Source organism: Mastigoproctus giganteus, chromosome 6, assembly GCF_048544385.1.
Source record: "Mastigoproctus giganteus isolate SK-2022 chromosome 6, ASM4854438v1, whole genome shotgun sequence".
Lineage (NCBI taxonomy): Eukaryota > Metazoa > Arthropoda > Arachnida > Uropygi > Thelyphonidae > Mastigoproctus > Mastigoproctus giganteus.
Window position 1 is genome coordinate 68,646,751 of NC_143580.1, and position 18,016 is coordinate 68,664,766.

At 37.4% G+C, this 18,016-nt stretch overlaps 1 protein-coding gene across 1 annotated transcript in view; it reads right to left on the reverse strand.

Moving 5' to 3' along the window:
* Positions 1–17,512, reverse strand: part of LOC150084395 (cell adhesion molecule Dscam1-like) — a 326,343-nt gene extending 308,831 nt beyond the window's left edge. The window contains 1 exon segment of the mRNA XM_090375201.1: positions 17,265–17,512. Coding sequence (XP_090231327.1) covers positions 17,265–17,382 — 118 coding nt within the window. The 5' untranslated portion in view covers positions 17,383–17,512.
* Positions 17,513–18,016: the final 504 nt, after the last annotated feature.

Sequence of the window (18,016 nt, forward strand, 5' to 3'; positions counted from 1 at the left end):
AAATGCTACCTTAGCTGTCGAATATGAATCTCACGGAACCTCTCTAGCACTAGGTTGATCTATAAGTTCGGGGTTTGGATCCACCACCGACTGTCGCACATCTATGGGACACACTCCTGGTGACATGACACAACTTACCTCCTACAAGTTCAGAAACCTTATAAAATCCATGCATCGCCAATCGGCGAGGATTCTTTAAGGTGGCAAGATTAGGACATATCCACTATTACGTAGGTGACCATAATGTCTTCAGTGGGCATTGTAAATTGTAGAAATAAAAGTGAGAATTCTTATTTTGTATTCAGATCTTTTATAATTCTTTCAATTTTATTGTGAGAATCATTTTTTTTTGTAAGAATCAAATTGTCCACAGAACGCAATTTTCTCACAAAGTGATATGGGTGAAACAAATTTTAAAAAAGTAGATGTAAATGTGTAGGCATGATTATTTCATTGCAATTGTACATGATTTCATCGCAGATAATTAAAACGTTTCATAATCTCATGCCCCATTTCAAAATAATCCTCCCTCATTACCAAGTTCTTTCTTTTTACCGAGTTCCTCCCCGAACAGTTTGATGAATACTTCTTGAGTAAATTGATGTCTGCAATATATTAAGAGGATCAGACAGCAGAAACACAACCGTAAGACTACAAATTAAATCCTCTGTTAGCATCTGGATAGTGATTATAGAATGGTTCCACTTAAATATGAAAAATGGGCACACTCTGAATTTGAGGCTCGATACTCAAGCAGCATATCATTACCTCACACTTAGACAGTCCTGAATCAATCAGAAACAGTAGCCGCACATTGCTAATCGATGGAATATTATACGAAGGTAGTTCAACTGCTGAAATATGACACAGTCATGCTCTCTTGTGTGGTACAGTTTTATATTATTTTATGGTTCTGTTAAACGAAATCAAGTTATTGAATATTAAACTATCTTTAAACGCTTTATATATCCTATAAACTATTAAATAATCTTGTGGATTTTATCAGAACAGTGAATATCTGAGAAATTCCTCCACAAGCAAACTCCGAAAGCCACACAAATAAATATTCTGCACTCGAATTAGTTAAACCCTTCAATCAATCTCACTATTGTGCTTACGCCACAGCTTCCCATGTTGACTACGTAATTTCTTTGAGCAGAAATATTGATCATGTCTGATGAATACATCCCCATAATGAAACCACTTTTCTGGGTTCGCTAGTGCAGAAATTTTCCCGAAGAAATCGCATAGAAAAGTTCAAAGAAAACTTTTATAGTAGGATACGATACTTGTGGCGAACTACCTCGACGCGTGGAATCAATCAAATGTGTGACGTCTGTTTCTAACACTGCGTAGATTCCTATAAAGGAAGTGTGCAATGATCTTAAGGTGTCAGTCAAAACAGAATCTTTTTACGTATTGCATATCTTTGTTACTTAGAACTATTCATTGTTTTTCTACATTTTTCCACAACATCAGGAATTCGATTTGAACTTTCTTCAGATGAGGTTAATTGTGCCAAGGCTAAGAGCTTAAATGGTATATGTACAGATAACCAAAATGCTTTTAAATTATAGAAGACTTTCAGGAGCTTCAGTTGGGAAACCTATGGTTGAGAAAGAATCGCTTTATTTTGGGAGCTGGAACTCCACATCAGACAGAAACTCTTGGCGGATAATATTGTTGTTCATTCGATCAAAGATGGTTTGTGAAATTTTCCGTGGCCCACAGCCTAGAATTTTGTTATTCACTAGAGTAAGCTTCATCACCCAATCAACTAATGGAGATGATGTAGAAATAACTTTCTTCAACAAGTCCCACTAATCCGAAGGAGAAATGCACCAGGGAATCGTTAATAGTAGGCAATAACTCTAGAACTGGCTAAATTTTCTAAATATGTTTTGGACAATCACAATTCCAAAGATCATTTCTTTTTGATTTCTTTGGACTGGGTAGAATATTTTCGGATGAGAAAACATGTCATCGGAAGATGGGTGTTCCAGGCCGTTGTGCGTTTGGCACAGTGCCATCTACATGGAATTTGGACATGTGTCTTCTAATGATATGTTTTTATGGGGCTTCATGAACTTGAAAGATTCTTTTAAAAGTAGAGTTCCTCACTAGCAGAAGATGATTGAATTTCCCAGTTTTCATCGTTTAAAACTTGTCCGTAAGGGAGGCATTATTGCTATAACCCAAACACTGTTGGCTTTCTGTTATTGAAAATGGGTGGTGGTAAGTAAGTTTATGAAGCATTTTGTTTTAATTTTAAACAAAAATCGCCGTCCTCCCCACACTGTGTGGAAAAGACCTTGGTTTGAGTCCCATTGATGACGAGAGGAATATGTTAGTTGGTCTTGGGCGAGGGTAGCATGGGTTTTTTCTCCTGAAAACTCGAATTTTTCATCCAGCAAAATAGAAAACCGACTACAGAACACACGCAATTTACAAACAGTTTATACGGGGCAATATGGCCTTAGTCGCTAATACTCGTAAAGCCCAATAACAACTTGAAATACAAATATATAACATTTCCTTCTTAACTCAGAACTTTTAAATTCAGTTTCCATCTGTAATTTTTTTTTCAAAAACCTAAAGAAATGGAAGTCCACATCACACTTCTATACTTATTCTAGCTTTCAAAGGAATTTGAACATCGAGCAACAGCTCTGAAAGTAGTGAAACGCCTGTGGAGATCTTTGAAAGAACGAATATTTCTGCACAAAGCTTTGGAGTTCGTGTTATCTTCGATGTAGCCATCACTGATTAAACTTTTTGACATTATAAAAGTATCGGAAACGTACGCGACTATAGATCTCTTTCAAATACTTCAAGGCATTTTCCTCTCTTCGTATAGCTCAGTGGCAGATACAGTCACGTTCAGGCTGTTTAGTTGCTGGGGGCCACCGGCCAAAGTCTTGGGAGAGACAACATATGATCGTTGCACCATCAAATATGCACGGAATTTCTTATTTATAGATTTGCTTTTGCTTACTAGAAGAAAATGTAACATAGTACATTTTGTAAGCCTAAATAGAGTATTGTATTCGAAGAAAACAGCATTATATTCAAAATTTCGATGAATGTTTACGTTTTAGAAAAAAGTCCCAGCTAAGAATAATCTTGAAACAAGATAATCAATCCAACTTTAAAATTTTTCAGAGAACTCGGTTTTTTATCCCGCAAAACAAATTTGGCCATAGAAAACTCGAAATTGGCAGACTATATATTAACGCCTCTTGATCTTAGCTGTCTTGGCACTTAATTTTAAAACCCAAACGATATAGTGATCCTCATGGCCTTATTTAGCTCGCTTTTTACTGTAACCTAATCCAGTCTTTATTTATGTCACCTATCTGTGTACCAACTGTGGAAAACGTATAGAAACTGAAGCTGCTATCGATATTTCAATGGTCTCAAGAAGCTCCCATTTTATGATCTGCGTTTTAGCAGCGAAGACTTAAACTCCCAGTAGAGGTCTTCCTTTGTATGGTAAAACCATTATGACGTATTTCCAAGCTATTATAAGTGTCCATCAGTAATATTCACCATTAAAATGAAATAGAATTATAACAGCTCAGTTCCAGATGTCATTTATAGAAGTTCCATCTTCTCATTGAAGAAAGGCAACCACAGTCACCTCCAACCACTTATTTTTTTCTAGATGTTTTTCAGGAACCACAGATGGCATATTTGGGAAAAAAATTAAACAAACGATTTATATTTTATACAGAGGATATTAGCGCATTAATTTCGGTATTTATAAATGGCCTGTTTTTTACTGAATATTTTCAAAAAGGCCAACATTACCGAAGAGTTATCGATTTGGATAATTACGGTTCCATTAAAGTGTTGTCAGCGTATATATACGCACAAATAGCAGCAGCAGGTTTTATAAAGTAGATTTATGATGGAAGCTGGACAGAATTAGCAACTTGATGTGAATTCCATTACTCTAAATGATCGAGGGGCTCCCGCAGTCATCATAAACGTTTACGATTCAGCTGCGGCGAATATAAAAAATCTGAACATTTAATACGTTTGGGGTTCTTTGGACTGTAACACTTAATTTCGGTTCTTTAACATTCCCTGCGTTGCTGGCGATAACGAAAACAAAAGAAAAACGGGGAAAAAATCGCTCTTTTAGTTAAAAGCAGTAATCACTATGAAGTACAAGCGGAACTTGGTATTCGGAGCTCAGCTATTGAAAGCTGAGTTGGCGATTAGGAACGCCTTACTAGCGATAGGACACAGATGTCTCGAAATGTTATTAACAAACGGTTAGGAAATGTCGGTTTCCGTACGGCATGTCACGCGCGTTGCACGTTAATGAAGTAGGAATCGATCTTTCCCCCACCATCCCCCAACGCTCTACTCCCTCGACTATTGTGAAACTTGTACCGAACGAATATTAGCATTCCGTCTTTGCAGTGGAATGTTACACAGAAACCACTTAGAGCAATCTCGAACTCAGTCCTCCCCCCTCTTCATACTCTGTTGTATTACACTTGCAAATGCGTGTCCTCCGCAGGTCGAGTAAAATATTTGGCGAATTATTTGACAAAAGAAACGAACTTTTGCGACCATTCCTCATGACTTTAAAAGTTATATAATGAAATTTAGTTATGGTGATACTTCTGCGCTTTCTTCATATTTGAAATTGCAGAAGAGGCTGATTTCCAATTGTGACTCGCATCATATTTCAACTCACAAATTATCACAACTCGTAAAATTTGTATCGTGATAGTTATAAATCATTAAATAAGTGTCAGTCATAGAAACAATTTTCGCCTTTCTCATAGATTCTTCACATATAATCAATCATTTTCATACATCCTGCGATTTTTGTGGAATTCATGGATTTATCTATGGACTTTTATGGATTTCACGAATTTTTCATGGATTTATACATGGATATTTCTTGGATTTTTCATCGGTTCTTTAATAGATTTATCCATGGACGCACATTTCTTGGATTTTTAATAGATTATTTTGTGGATTTACCCATGCACTGCACTTTTTTTTGGAGTTTCATGGATTCTTTTCTCGATTTACCCATGCACTGCACTTTTCTTGGAGTTTCATGGATTCTTTTCTGGATTTACCCATGTACTTTTCTTGAATTCTTTCATGTATTTGCCCATGCACTTTTCTTGAATTATTTCATAGATTCATCCATGGATTTCAGTTTCTTGGATTCCCCATATGATGCACTTTTCTTGGATTTTTCATGGATTTATGAATTCACTGACTTTTCTTGGATTTTTTATAGATTCTTTCATGGATTTCACCCAGGTACTTTTCATGGATTATTTCTTGGATTTACCTATGCACTTTCTTGAATTATTTCATGGCTCCCTTGGTTTTTCACGATTTTTTTCAAGAATTTTTTTATAATTCCATTTTATGGATTTTTTTCCTTTCTCTTCCTTAGATCTTTAGAATTTATTTCATAGATTTTTCTCAGAATTTTACAGTCCTATATATATATTGGATGCTGTTTTCTTTTAATTTAATTTCATTTCCTGGATTTTATTTCCTCGTGTGTTTTCTTTCGACTTCCATGATCCTGTCATAAATTTTCTTTGATCGGTTTCATGGATATTTGGCACTGTCTTGAATTTTATTCTATTTCATTTCATTTTATTTAATTTTTATTTTTGATTTCGTTCAGTTATGGGATTTGATGGATTCTTTGATCTTGTTGCATCTTTTAATATTTGGATTTTATTCTGCAATTCTGGATAGTGCAGTTATCAATTTTGGGATGAACAGATTCATATGTGTGCGTATATTGTTCAATTAGGTGGTTCAGTTAGAGAAGCTTGCTTTCTAACTCGGTGTTTCTGACTAATTTGAATATTCTCGACGATTTAAAAATTCTTCTCCAAGTTTCGCTAACAGAACAAACTTTGTGCATCGTCTTTTGTTCATCTCACTCTGATGAAATCTGAGCTAGTTTCATAGACACTGCACTTCACTCCTCAGAGGAACGCAGCCTCGCAATAAATATGCGAATAATGGAAGAGAAAAAGGGACTCAGGAAACTAACAAATGAAACGAATTTTATTACCATACATTTCAGAATGCAGCTATTCGTCACTGATGTGTTATATAAGGGAATTCTACCCAAAATAGAGAAAAGGAGAGAAGCAGGATTCTTTGCAAAGAAAAATAAATTGATAACAGAGAAGATAGGAAATCGGAATACGAAGCTTTATAATAAAACTTTCGCGATTTTGGAGGAATTGCCCTGCCATAATATGTTTTTAAATAAAAAAAATATATAATTTTCTTCAAAACGTATTTAAAATTTTAATTTTCACAATTTTTCTAACGTTCACATATTTCTTTAGATTTTGAAAAATATTTTTTAGCGATTATCTGTTAAAATTGGGTTTGTCAGGCCGACTAACTCAATCTTTGCACAAAAAATCCCATGAAAGTTCTTCTGGGCCAGGGAACTCGAATCCTGGTCTTTTAATTAGATCAACATCTCAGGCCAAATTGTGCCAGTGCAATCCACATGTACAGTTGAGCCACCAATTGGGAGCATTATGCTAGCTGAAAAATTCATAATAACTCACAGGAGAAAGCCATATTCCATGCATCTGAAGTCGGCTAACTACAGGCCGATTGAAGACGCTTTTATTCATAGTTTTGTCCAAACAAACCAACAGTTTCAGGCCAAACCATGAAGAAGAGTCTTAGACCATCATGCTGCGTCCGCCAAACTTCATTTTTGGGATGGTACAGTCTGTCCATCTACCATAACTGAGGCAAGACCGTCACTCCAAAGTACAGCTTTCCACTGGTCTACTGTTCAAGAACGGCGGGACTTACACCACACTAGATGTCGTCCGCCATTAGTCCGGGTGTTTAGTAGCTTGTCGATGGTTGCATGACAATAAACATATCATTCAGCATCCTAAACTGTACTGAAATGTGTCCAATCGTCTGACTGAAGGCTTCCGTGTGCGTGCTGCAAAAATTTCGACTTATGTTTTGAGCGGACGATTCTTCAGGGCCCTTTTTTATGTTCCATCAGCTTCGGAGGTTTTCTGGATCTTTCCTTGGTGATTTAACATCAGTTCACTTTCATTTGCATATCGCATCACCAGTCATCAACCTAGAGATCTTCAGTGCCGTTGAAATATCACGTGCAGACCGATTGTTTATGTGGCATGCTATTATTATGCGCTAGAGGTCTGATAACTCAGTCGATCATGGCATCTTGCATTTACAATAATAGCCCTGTGTCCTTGAAGTCCTACGAGCATATTTATAGTTGTGTCTGATGCATCGTGCTTGGGCAGGACGTGATCAAGAGAGGTGTTCCCATATGGTAGGATAGTGTATAAATTTCCTGAGTAAAGCTGAAAACTCCATCTATATTTTATTTATGCGTGATGTATTAATAAATTTAACTGTATGATTTTATTTATTAAGAACCATGTTATTCAGTTTCAGTGCTGGGTTGACTCCATGGGTGTCACGTTTGGCTTCACTCTAGAAAATAAGCTTTTCCATTGAGACCTAATATCTGAAAAGATTTATCGGCACAATGAGGCTGTCTGGAGACAGGGTCAGTTAAAACAAACAGGTTAGGCCATTGGGAAATGGGAGGATAGTCACATTCAAAACTAACAATGAATTTAATCTAATGCCAGAATGCTGTTTGAAAAGTTAATTATATTCAGTTGAAAGTTGAGTAGCACGAATTGGAGTGTAAAACTGTTGTGCGGGGTTTAACGGGGGGAAGGCAGAAAGAAGACAGTATTAGTCATTGGTGGGAACTTGTGTGAAGATTTGTAATGCCATGATCCTCTATCGAATACCTGGTTTATCCAGCTGCAATTAATTAATCCATTAATTCATTACGGTCTAGACATCCCTGTTTAGCGATAAAGACTTTAGTAGGCGAACAGCGTTCTTAAAATCAAGAAACTTGTGGGCGAGATTTCAGCACCACGGCAAATGCTAGATCTCTGATTCTCAGTTATAATTCCTTGATCTGAAAAACTCGAAATCTAACTGCTTTAATTAAAGAGGGAAATACTTCTAAAAGTCGAAAATTTTAATTAAAAATTAAGAAATTCGGATTTATTTGATAATTGAATATTACTGGACAAAATCACGGTGTCTAGATTTAAATATATTCACGTAAGATAGTCTGATTTCTCTCCTAATAATCCTCAGCGCGTGCTGATGAAATTGTTATTATTTTAAAATGAAAACAGACGACTTCAATATCTCTCTAAGCATTGTTGGTAAAACTGTACCGTTGTTCTGTACCAAAGAGTATCGATTGTTTGTTTATTCAAGTTCTGCCAAACGAATAAAAACGTGGAAATTTATCTTTTGCTATAAATTTCTGCGGCAACTGCTCGTTTCTTGGTAGGATACTTTTGTGAGGCACAGTGCTGCGCCTGCGCTCTCTGGAATTATACGAATTTTATTAAACACGGGTTTGACAAAAAATACATTTTCAAAGTTCGTAAAAAAGCGTTTTTAGATCGTCTCATTCACCGATGCTCCTCTCCTTCAAAACTACTTTATTTCGGCCCATATTATTTATTATTTCTTGTCACTGTATACGAATATATTTGAATAAATAAGATATATACGTTTTTATATAGAAAGAAGCGAACTGAGAATAAATATTGAAGAAGTCCGGGCTCCTACCATATTTCTAGACTGCCACGAAAGAGTGAAAATTGCAAAAATGGATTGATAGCTTTTTCTCTCTTTTTTGTTTACAAATTACTGAGTTTGTTTTGAGTTAGCCAAATGCAATAATAATATTCCATAATATCCGAATTTATGCATCATTAAGCTATTTTTATATATACTCGAATTCCATTGAAGCCTTTCCAATGTCTGGTAATAGTGTTCCAAATTTAGGTAAACATCGCGTTCTTATCATAACTCATTCTATTAATGTTTCGTATACGATGTCTCCATACTCCTGGAAAGCCCTAAAATAATAAAACCAGCTGTTTAGATTCTGTTCTACAGAAAACTCAACGTATACCTGAATATAAACAAACTATTTTTACCATGCTCCTTTTATCTCAGAGTAGTCAATTGTGTTCAATATTGAATTCTGTAGTTTCTTGGGCTGCATCGTATTGGAATTATGACTGACGTGGAGGTTATAAATGTTAAATTGTTTCCATAAATATTTGCTTGGGGTATTTCGGATAGGGAGGTTCCTTTCTTGATTCTCGGTACTGGAAAGGTAAGGTTATTAGGGTGGCGTCTCTATCACTTTTATCTTCTCCCACAGAGGTCAAGAAAAGCTCATCCGATTAGTTCTACAGAGCAGATGTCCTTGTAACTAGCCCGGTGGCAAAGACCACTGTTCTTGACCTAGGTTTGAATTCCATCAAAAATGGGACTTTATTCAGTTCTTATCACTTTTTTTTCAACTCAGATACTCGAATTTTCATCCCGAAAACTGGAAAGCCGATTAAATTTCACGCAATTTAGAGATGCAATTACACTCTTTTACAAAAAAATTAGAAACCTTTATTCAGTATCTAGTAGGGCCACCGTTTGCCTGAATTACAGTAACTCAAGATCCAAATTTGACTGTTCTTGAATACTGTCATTTGTCATCTGTTATATTGTGGTCGTTAGAGAATTACAAAGGCTAACTGCCGTTTAAAGCGTGCCCCAGACATTCTCAACTCGATTCAGTTCTAAGAATTCGGCTGCCAGGCTGGACAGAATCTTGGGAATGCGCCTCGAACAATTCGGATACATTTTTGCATGGTGAATATTTGCGTTTTCTTCTTGAGAGAATTCCTCGCAATCCGGGTGAAAACGAACCACCTTGTCAGGGTGAAGCTGGTCAATACGACAGCGCAAATACAAAGATATTCATAGTGTGCATGATGCGCATAGTGTTTCGGTCAGGCGCCACCAGTGGTTCCTACATCTGCGCCATAAGTACTATTGTGAATTCATACTGTACCACTGTAAAAGCCAAAAAGTGTTTTGTGTGTAGTATTGTTCTGGATTCTGTTGTTCTGTTCCGGCTTTAGCCATAGGGCCCTGGTGGGACCCTACATTGCCCGCACACACTGCTAGAAGGTAGCCAGCTTGTCGTTATTCTCTGTCTGGTCTCCGCCATTGTCGCGTGAGCTTCCTGGACGGAGGCCAAAAAAAATAAATAAAAATAATAAAAAATAAATTAAAAACAAACAAAAATAATAAAAAAAGTGTGAGAGGGGTGGATAGAGCAGGAATGGGAGGAAGCTAGAAGGACGTGGCAGGAAGGTTCCTTCAGGTAAAAGAGGCAGGAGGGAGAAGAGGTAGAAACCCCCAACCCTGGGAGCCCACCCTGGGCCATTAAAAGATGAAAGTATTGCTGAGCTAGAGTACCACCAAAGTAGAGTCGTCAGTTGGCACGTAACAACATCACGTTGATTGATGTTCATTTGGTAATTTCTTCCATTGAGCTATTATGGTCGGCGAAGCTGTAGTTGGTAGGTCTTTCGGATGTTAAATGCAGCCTGGGCAAATACAGTCAATTGTTTGTAGTGTTCCTCTTCAATGAGAAAGAGGAATTGTTCATCGTCTGGGAGTGTCAGTAGTTGTGTGATCACTTCTGGGTGGATGATAAAGGTGACATTCGTAGAGAACATGTTCCCAATTTTCTTCGGCTTCGCAGTGTGAAGAGGGTTGTCAGATGTACCTAGTTCAGTGAGCTTAGCATTGAAGGACCCATACAAAGATATTCAGTGGAGGTAACACAACTATCTAGCGGTATGAGCGGTCCTAGTCCGTATGAATACAACGTGTCCCATACCATAATAATACCACCTCCAGCCGCTTGATTGGTAGACTCGAGACAGTCTGGATTCGAGCCATATATTCACCCTATCAATGGTGTAAATGTGTAACTCGAGCCTTTCCAGACCACAAGATTTCCATTGTTCCGCAGTCTAGTGTTGGAGTTGACGACATCATTCCAAACTTCTTTTTGTGAAAAATCTCTCGATATTTCAAAGAAAGAAGTGGGCCAGTTCATGCTGGCATATTCTGTTGTAAATGGGTCTTTCTTTGCCTAAAGTGAATTTTTCAGCCCATATTTGTGGCTCCTACTAAATGTGCTCCAACAATAACACCTTTGTGAAAATCGGAAAGGTCACTTGTCTTCCCCAAGACCCAATCGAATAAGACCCTGGAGATCATCCAGTGTTTATTTGATGCCAAGGAACTTGTAATAATATCATGTGACAACTGATTTGAATACCGAACGCTTAATTATCTGTTCATGCCAATTGCAAAAGAAATAAGGTTTTTTGGCCAATTAGGGTACAATAAATGCAATTTCTAAAACAAACAAAGAAAAACATTATTTACAACTTCCAAGCTGAGAAACTCGACATTGGTAAACAAAGTGGGAAAACCCAAGGATTTTTTTGAACATAGCGTATATAACTTCAATTGAATCACTTGATGGCTAGATCTCAAGAATACGTTGGTGAAAAAATTACAGAAGATCGTAATTAACCCATGGTATCCGGCTGAAAACAGACCACAGACCACACGCAGATACTAGAATCGTGAGATAAATACATATATAAAAAATAAGTGCCTGAGCTCAGCTTACTAGCTGGTGTATTTATCAAGACCAGAATGAATGCAACATCTTTCCGGATAACATCTTGACCAGAAGATTTATCTGTAATAGGTCGATAGGTTATCAGTCAACAAGAAGAGTCCCTCATTGTGAACCACATTTTACTCATGGCAGGTTTAGCTACATTGACTGCTGATCCAAGACTAAAGATTTTTAGTGATTCATAATCTTTTAAAATATGCGCCAAAATTAGTCTGATTTTAAATAACTCTCTGTTAATTATTCTTATCTATAAATCATGTTACAGAATTATAGATTTTATGGTTATTTTTTAATATTGTTGTCTGCATCATTGCAGGCGACAATCTGTAGCCAACAATTGCTACATATTGTCGTCTGTAATCATTAATAATCATATATTATAGTCGTCAGCTTTATTTATAAAAAAATCATATATTATAGTCGTCTGCGTTATTTATGTATAGTCGTCTGCTTTATTTATATATAGTCGTCTGCTTCATTTATAATTATAGAATACATGATTTTTAACGATATTTACCAAATAATTTCTCACAAATAATGTACTGTCAGTAAAAAAAGTTAGCGTTAGCTTTTGGTTTTCTTTTCTCATTTTATCTAATTAATTTTTCACTGTATAATTTATGGATTTGTCTGTCATCTGATTGTTTTCGTATAAGAGATTGCACATCGTAATTCTAATTATTCTATTCCAGTTGAACGCTGTTGGTTAAATTATACTTCGATCGTTAACTTATAGTCAAGTCCATTATCTCCAGCCCATAGGGAACTGTGTTTGCAACTGGTGATGTTATGAAGTCCCTCAACAGACATATCGGATCGCATCGATTTATGACGTTCAGCTCTATTAAGTTCGTATTGGCCAAGTAAACGAAGAAACGAAAAAACCTAAGATAGAATTCCAGTAGACGAGCATTTATATAGTTAGAAAATCCAATATTTCCAATAAAAGGAAGTAAAATATGAGAAATTTGCCATAGCCCTTGAATGTATTCTATAAAGATCAATGTAACCATCTGGATGTACAATACATATCATCCGAGACTGGAATGATTTTACGAATGCGCCTTCCTGATACTATTGTATGAATCCTGGGATATTTCTGATTTAAATACGTGTGCAGTTATTGATCAGTCTTCCCTGGTGAATAGCAGAAATCAAACAACGAACAGAATAAACTTACCGACAAATGCACGTGTTTGCCGATTGGACGAGGAGTATGCAAATGCGTCTGTGGAATACTGAAGTTGAGGAGAACTTGTTTGAAACTATTTGTTGACAATACAAAGAAAATGTGTTAAAAGTCCAAAAGCTCTGTATTTGCTCACTTAAAAAGGCACGCGGTAATTTTACTTTTTTAACTAGTAATTGTTTGTTTACCACTTTTCGCCGTACATACGAACGCGGAAAACGGGTTGTTTGCACTCTTTTATAGGATTAAATAGTTGAATTAATGGGATATTGTAATAAAAGACAAAAGTAATCCGTGAAAGTGGTCGAAGATGTTTCCGAAATTGCGTTAGGCAAATAAAATGCGTCAAAATAAGTATCTTTTAATCCTTTGGTTACTATGGCAACGTGTGTGGACAGCCGGTTGCTCGTGTGTAATGTGTAACCTTGGTACAAAAAAAATTTGATAGTTATCCGTCACCTACGAAGACCACGTTTTTAGAACAATGTGAATTGTGGCAGACGATAAGTGCACCCAACAATGGCTACAAATTGTTATCGTTTTCACTTATAATCATCGCGATTTGTATGATTGCTGTTTTGCGATGCATATTGTTTATACACTCTATATTTCTAAATAATAGCTGCATTTTGGTATATTTTTATCATACTAACACCAGAGCCACTATTCTTTGCCAGTAAAAGTTCTGTTCAGTCTCTCTGAGTCACTTTTCAAATTCAACACCTTTATCATTCGTAGACTTTGAAGGGACGACATTGGGCAACATGGTCCAGCAGATCATTGCGATTTCTTTCTTTGTGCTCGTGGTGAGCGATCTACCGTTGTCCATAGGAAATGGTCCTCAAGGATTCTTATACGCCGCACACAGCCTTGAGTTTCTTAAAGGCAGTGGCGTACGCCTGAAGACTTATGAGATGTCCATCATAATCACGCCCTTTAATATCTCGGAAGATAGTCGCCATCGCTTTTCTTGTCGAGAAAACTGTCTTGAACTTCTTGTTTCGAAACGAACACGTCTGTGAAGTGACAATCCTCTGTACAGGACGTGGCAGTTCCTCCAGTGATGTCATCCGTGCGTTTCGCGTAATTCATGTTGTTTTCGAAGTTGGGTTACCGCTGTGGTCGAGCATGGAGGTCAGCATTACCTTGTTTTGATGTAATCTCGTCCTTGATACCGCGTTCAACTATGTTTCTGTAGACAATGTCATCCCAGTAGACGTCTCTCCGAAGATGTTAAATATTCCCAATATATCTCTCACTGTGTCAGTGTTCTGTACTTTGAGGAATCTCACAAACTGGCTCCATTTTGATTAATATGGACCTCTATAGCTCCACCTAGCTTTTAACAGAAGGTAAATAAAGATTTGAAATTTAACGAGCATTTCCCCGATTACCGAGGTTGTCAAAAAAAATACAGTAAAATCTCTTTCTCAATTAAAATTTAATTATTATGTAATGATAAATCACCATTGTTCTGATGTTGCCGTTTCATCCCCTCCCAAGACGTTTATATCTCAATTATTTGTCATCAATTATCTTTCAACCGCCTCAAGTCTCAAGCCATAAAACATCACATTGAAACCACACTTCATAAGGGCTGTCCATCATACCGACAGAAATACTGTGAACTCCCTCCACAGTTTGATCCTGAAAGGTGGATGGACTTTATTGCACGAGTTCAGCAAAACCAACTTGAGCCCAGTGATATTCCCATGTTTGATGATGATGTGCCCAGAGATGCACTTGAAACCATTCAATTAACAAGACAAGACCTTTTATCTGCGATTAATAAGTTGCCTGCAACTGGTACAGCGGGAATCGACAAAGTACCACAATTTATCATTAAATGTTTGAGCCCATTTCTAAGTGATCCGCTCCTAATAATTTTCAATAGCATATTAAAAGGAGAATTTTTCCCTCCAATATGGAATTTATATTCTGTTAGGCCACTCCCAAAAGTTTCCCAGCCAACTGAAGCCAGGCACTTTAGACCCATCTCTCGTTCCTCGTGTCTATTGAAATTACTTGAAAAAACAGTACTGAAAACACTTACCACGCACATTCTCCCGCACAGGCCCCAGCAAATTCATTATTCGTTGCAAAACAGATCAACAGTTAGTAACCTGATTATGACTACTAATGCAATCCTTGGATCATTTGAGGAGAAAGAAGAAATGGCAATCACATATCTTGATTTACAAGCTGCGTTCGATAGTGTTCACATCCCAGCCTTGCTCAAACTCCTTCGAAATTACTATCACATCACAGGCCCAGTATTGAAGTTTCTGACATCCTTTCTTCAGAATAGAATCATCCAAATGTACATAGGAAAACAAAGGTATACTAGACAAATACATGCAGGCGTTCCACAAGGAGGAGTCCTGTCCGGAATTCTTTTCACTGCTATCATCTACCCACTAATACACAATAGAACAGATATGATATCATATGCAGATGATTTAAAGATCTTCACAAAAATAAATTTGACCGATGAAGCCAAAAACGCCACAGTAACCATCAACAAGACCTTATCAGAAGTACAGCAGTACCTCAAGAATTTTGACCTGCAAGTGAACCCTGAGAAATCTGCCATCATGGTATTCTCTCTTAAACCCATACCAACCATAATTCAGCCTGCGATTGACGGAGTCCCGATCCCCTGCGTTGAAAAGCAAAGAGATCTGGGTGTAATCTTCGACAGAAAATTACGATTCCATCACCATATAGAAGAACTCTGTGCTAAATTCAACAAGAAACGGTGGGTTGCCAAGCAGCACTTGCTACACATTCACAACAGCAACCTGATAAAAATGTACATCAGGATGATGATTTTTGGAAGTGTACTGTATGGAGTAGAGTTGTGGGGCTCAGCTGCAGACACCACAATTAAACCATTAAAAGCCGCTGAATACTGGCTCCTGAAGTGGGCAACCTGGAAGTGTCATCTCCCACCACAGCAGCGCACAACACCGATGGCCAACGCGCTGAATTTAACCAGGTTTTCAGCATTAATGCACGAGAGAAGACTCATCTTCACCGTAAAAATGATTGCCGGGAGAGTCTCAGCACCCAACGTTTGGGACACCGTGTGCTGGCGGATTCCCCAACCAGGTCTCCGCTCCACTCCCAAGCTTCTTGCTCTTCCTTCGAGACTACATTTGAAAGATCGGTTCCTGCCTTATCAGAAGCTCCACCTGGTTCAATCCCTGGATGCTGACTTATTTAAAATCATAGATGATAAAAAGTATAGACGGATCATCCTAGATCTGCACGTGGTCTCCAGAACTACCAACTGATCTCAGATCGTAATGGCGGGGCAAGAGACTCTCAGAAAACTGGACTTGAGGAAAAGCTTTTGTTATCACAATTTGTTATTTTTGTTATTTTGTATTAGTTTTCCTTTCAAGTCAATGTTATCTGCTATGAGTACTTTTTTTTTTTTATTATATAATTTGCTTATAATTAATCTTTACAATTTCTTTATTATCTCTGCCGTTTGTTAACCCCTGGCATGGTGCCGTGAAGGGTATTGTATGGTCGTGGTACCTGCGTGTACCGGTGAACTGTACAATAAAGATCTTATTTATTTATTTATTTATTTCCTACATACCTAAATTTGTTTATAATTAACTGTAAATTATTATTAAAATAAATAATTATAATACCATAATTACAAAGCAAGTACAAATTGAAAATGTTTACAAGTCTTATGGCAGCTTCCGTAGATTTTCTTCCTACATCATTTTCCCTGCATAATTTTATCCATTACATTCTTAATAAAATTCTTAGTTATTCCATCGAAAACACTCTACAATACGAAGAGATTACAAATAGAATTATTCATTTACATTTGCACTTTCCCATATGGGAAAATGTGTACTATTGAAATAGAGAAAACTGAAATAACGTTTAATAAGCAGCGCACGCGAGAGAATCTTCCTTGAATACGATAACGCGTGCCAATAATTCACCATTTGGTCTGTTTAACTGACGCAACAATGAGTCGATGCCATTGTTCTCCAAAATACTATCCCGTCTGCTGGGAAAATCCATAACAATAGGTTGCGTGCATTCTGCAACAATGAACTGTATGCATCGTCTGCATTTATATTGTTGCACGTTTTACAATATAACAGCGGATAAATCTCAAATTGTTATTCTTACGACAGAACAGCATTATTAAAATTAAAATATACAGAAGTGAATAATTTTCACCTTTTTTCTCTTAAAAATACTGTTTATGTGGAGCTCGTTTAGAACAATTTACATAAGTTGCTTATTCAATTATTTATTTATGAAGCTCACGAAACTTACCATTACGTTTCCAGGAAAAAAAAAAGGAGTAATTTTCGTTTGCGTTTTAAATTATATAAATATGCAACAAATAAATAAAAAAATAAACTCGAGTAATATTAAACTTTAAAAAACTAATTTACATACCTGCAAGACAGAGCGTAATCCACACGTGAGCACATGCTAGGAAGCCAACAACCTGACGTAAAACTATCTCCGGCAGCGGGATTATGAAGACCACGACACTATCGGTGGCAATGTCCATCTCAACCACTTTTCCTCGTGCAACGCTCGTGAGTGTGTGCGTGTGCGGTGGACGGTAGCAAGCGCCGACAGGGTAAGGGCACGATCAGAGGAGTGAGAACGTAGGGAGTGCACGTAGGAGGGAAGAACTGACTCCCGCGCGCGAAGATGCGTTTTGCTTCGCCAGCTCTGTGCTCGTCGCTTTCATAGCGTAGTAGCGGTAGTAATCGTAGTAAAGGCTTGTAACGATTGCGTTGAGATGACCTGGGTGCGCATGCGCAGAGCGAAAGGCGCCAACTTCTCTCCCTCAGCTATGTCTTGTTATAAGATAGTTGCCGGAGGATAATGTTAAAGATGGGAAAGTTTGTAAGAGACGAATACTGCATCATCTAGTGTCGTAGATAACCCCCCCACCTCCCTCCTCACGTACCTTCTATATAACAGTTCATTAAAGATGATAATGATGTCTGCAAGAATGGCGTTGGTGCATTCGTTCTAATGGTAAAAGTTTCGCAGGCGCTTGATGACGAGATTTTTGATTGATTCGACCTTCATCTTCCAAAATCCTTGATGCCTTAGCCGAAATCTGTGTGTATCTCATTTGTTTTCTCATTCCGAGTCAGCCGCAGATATAACTCAATAATAAAGGGACCGCT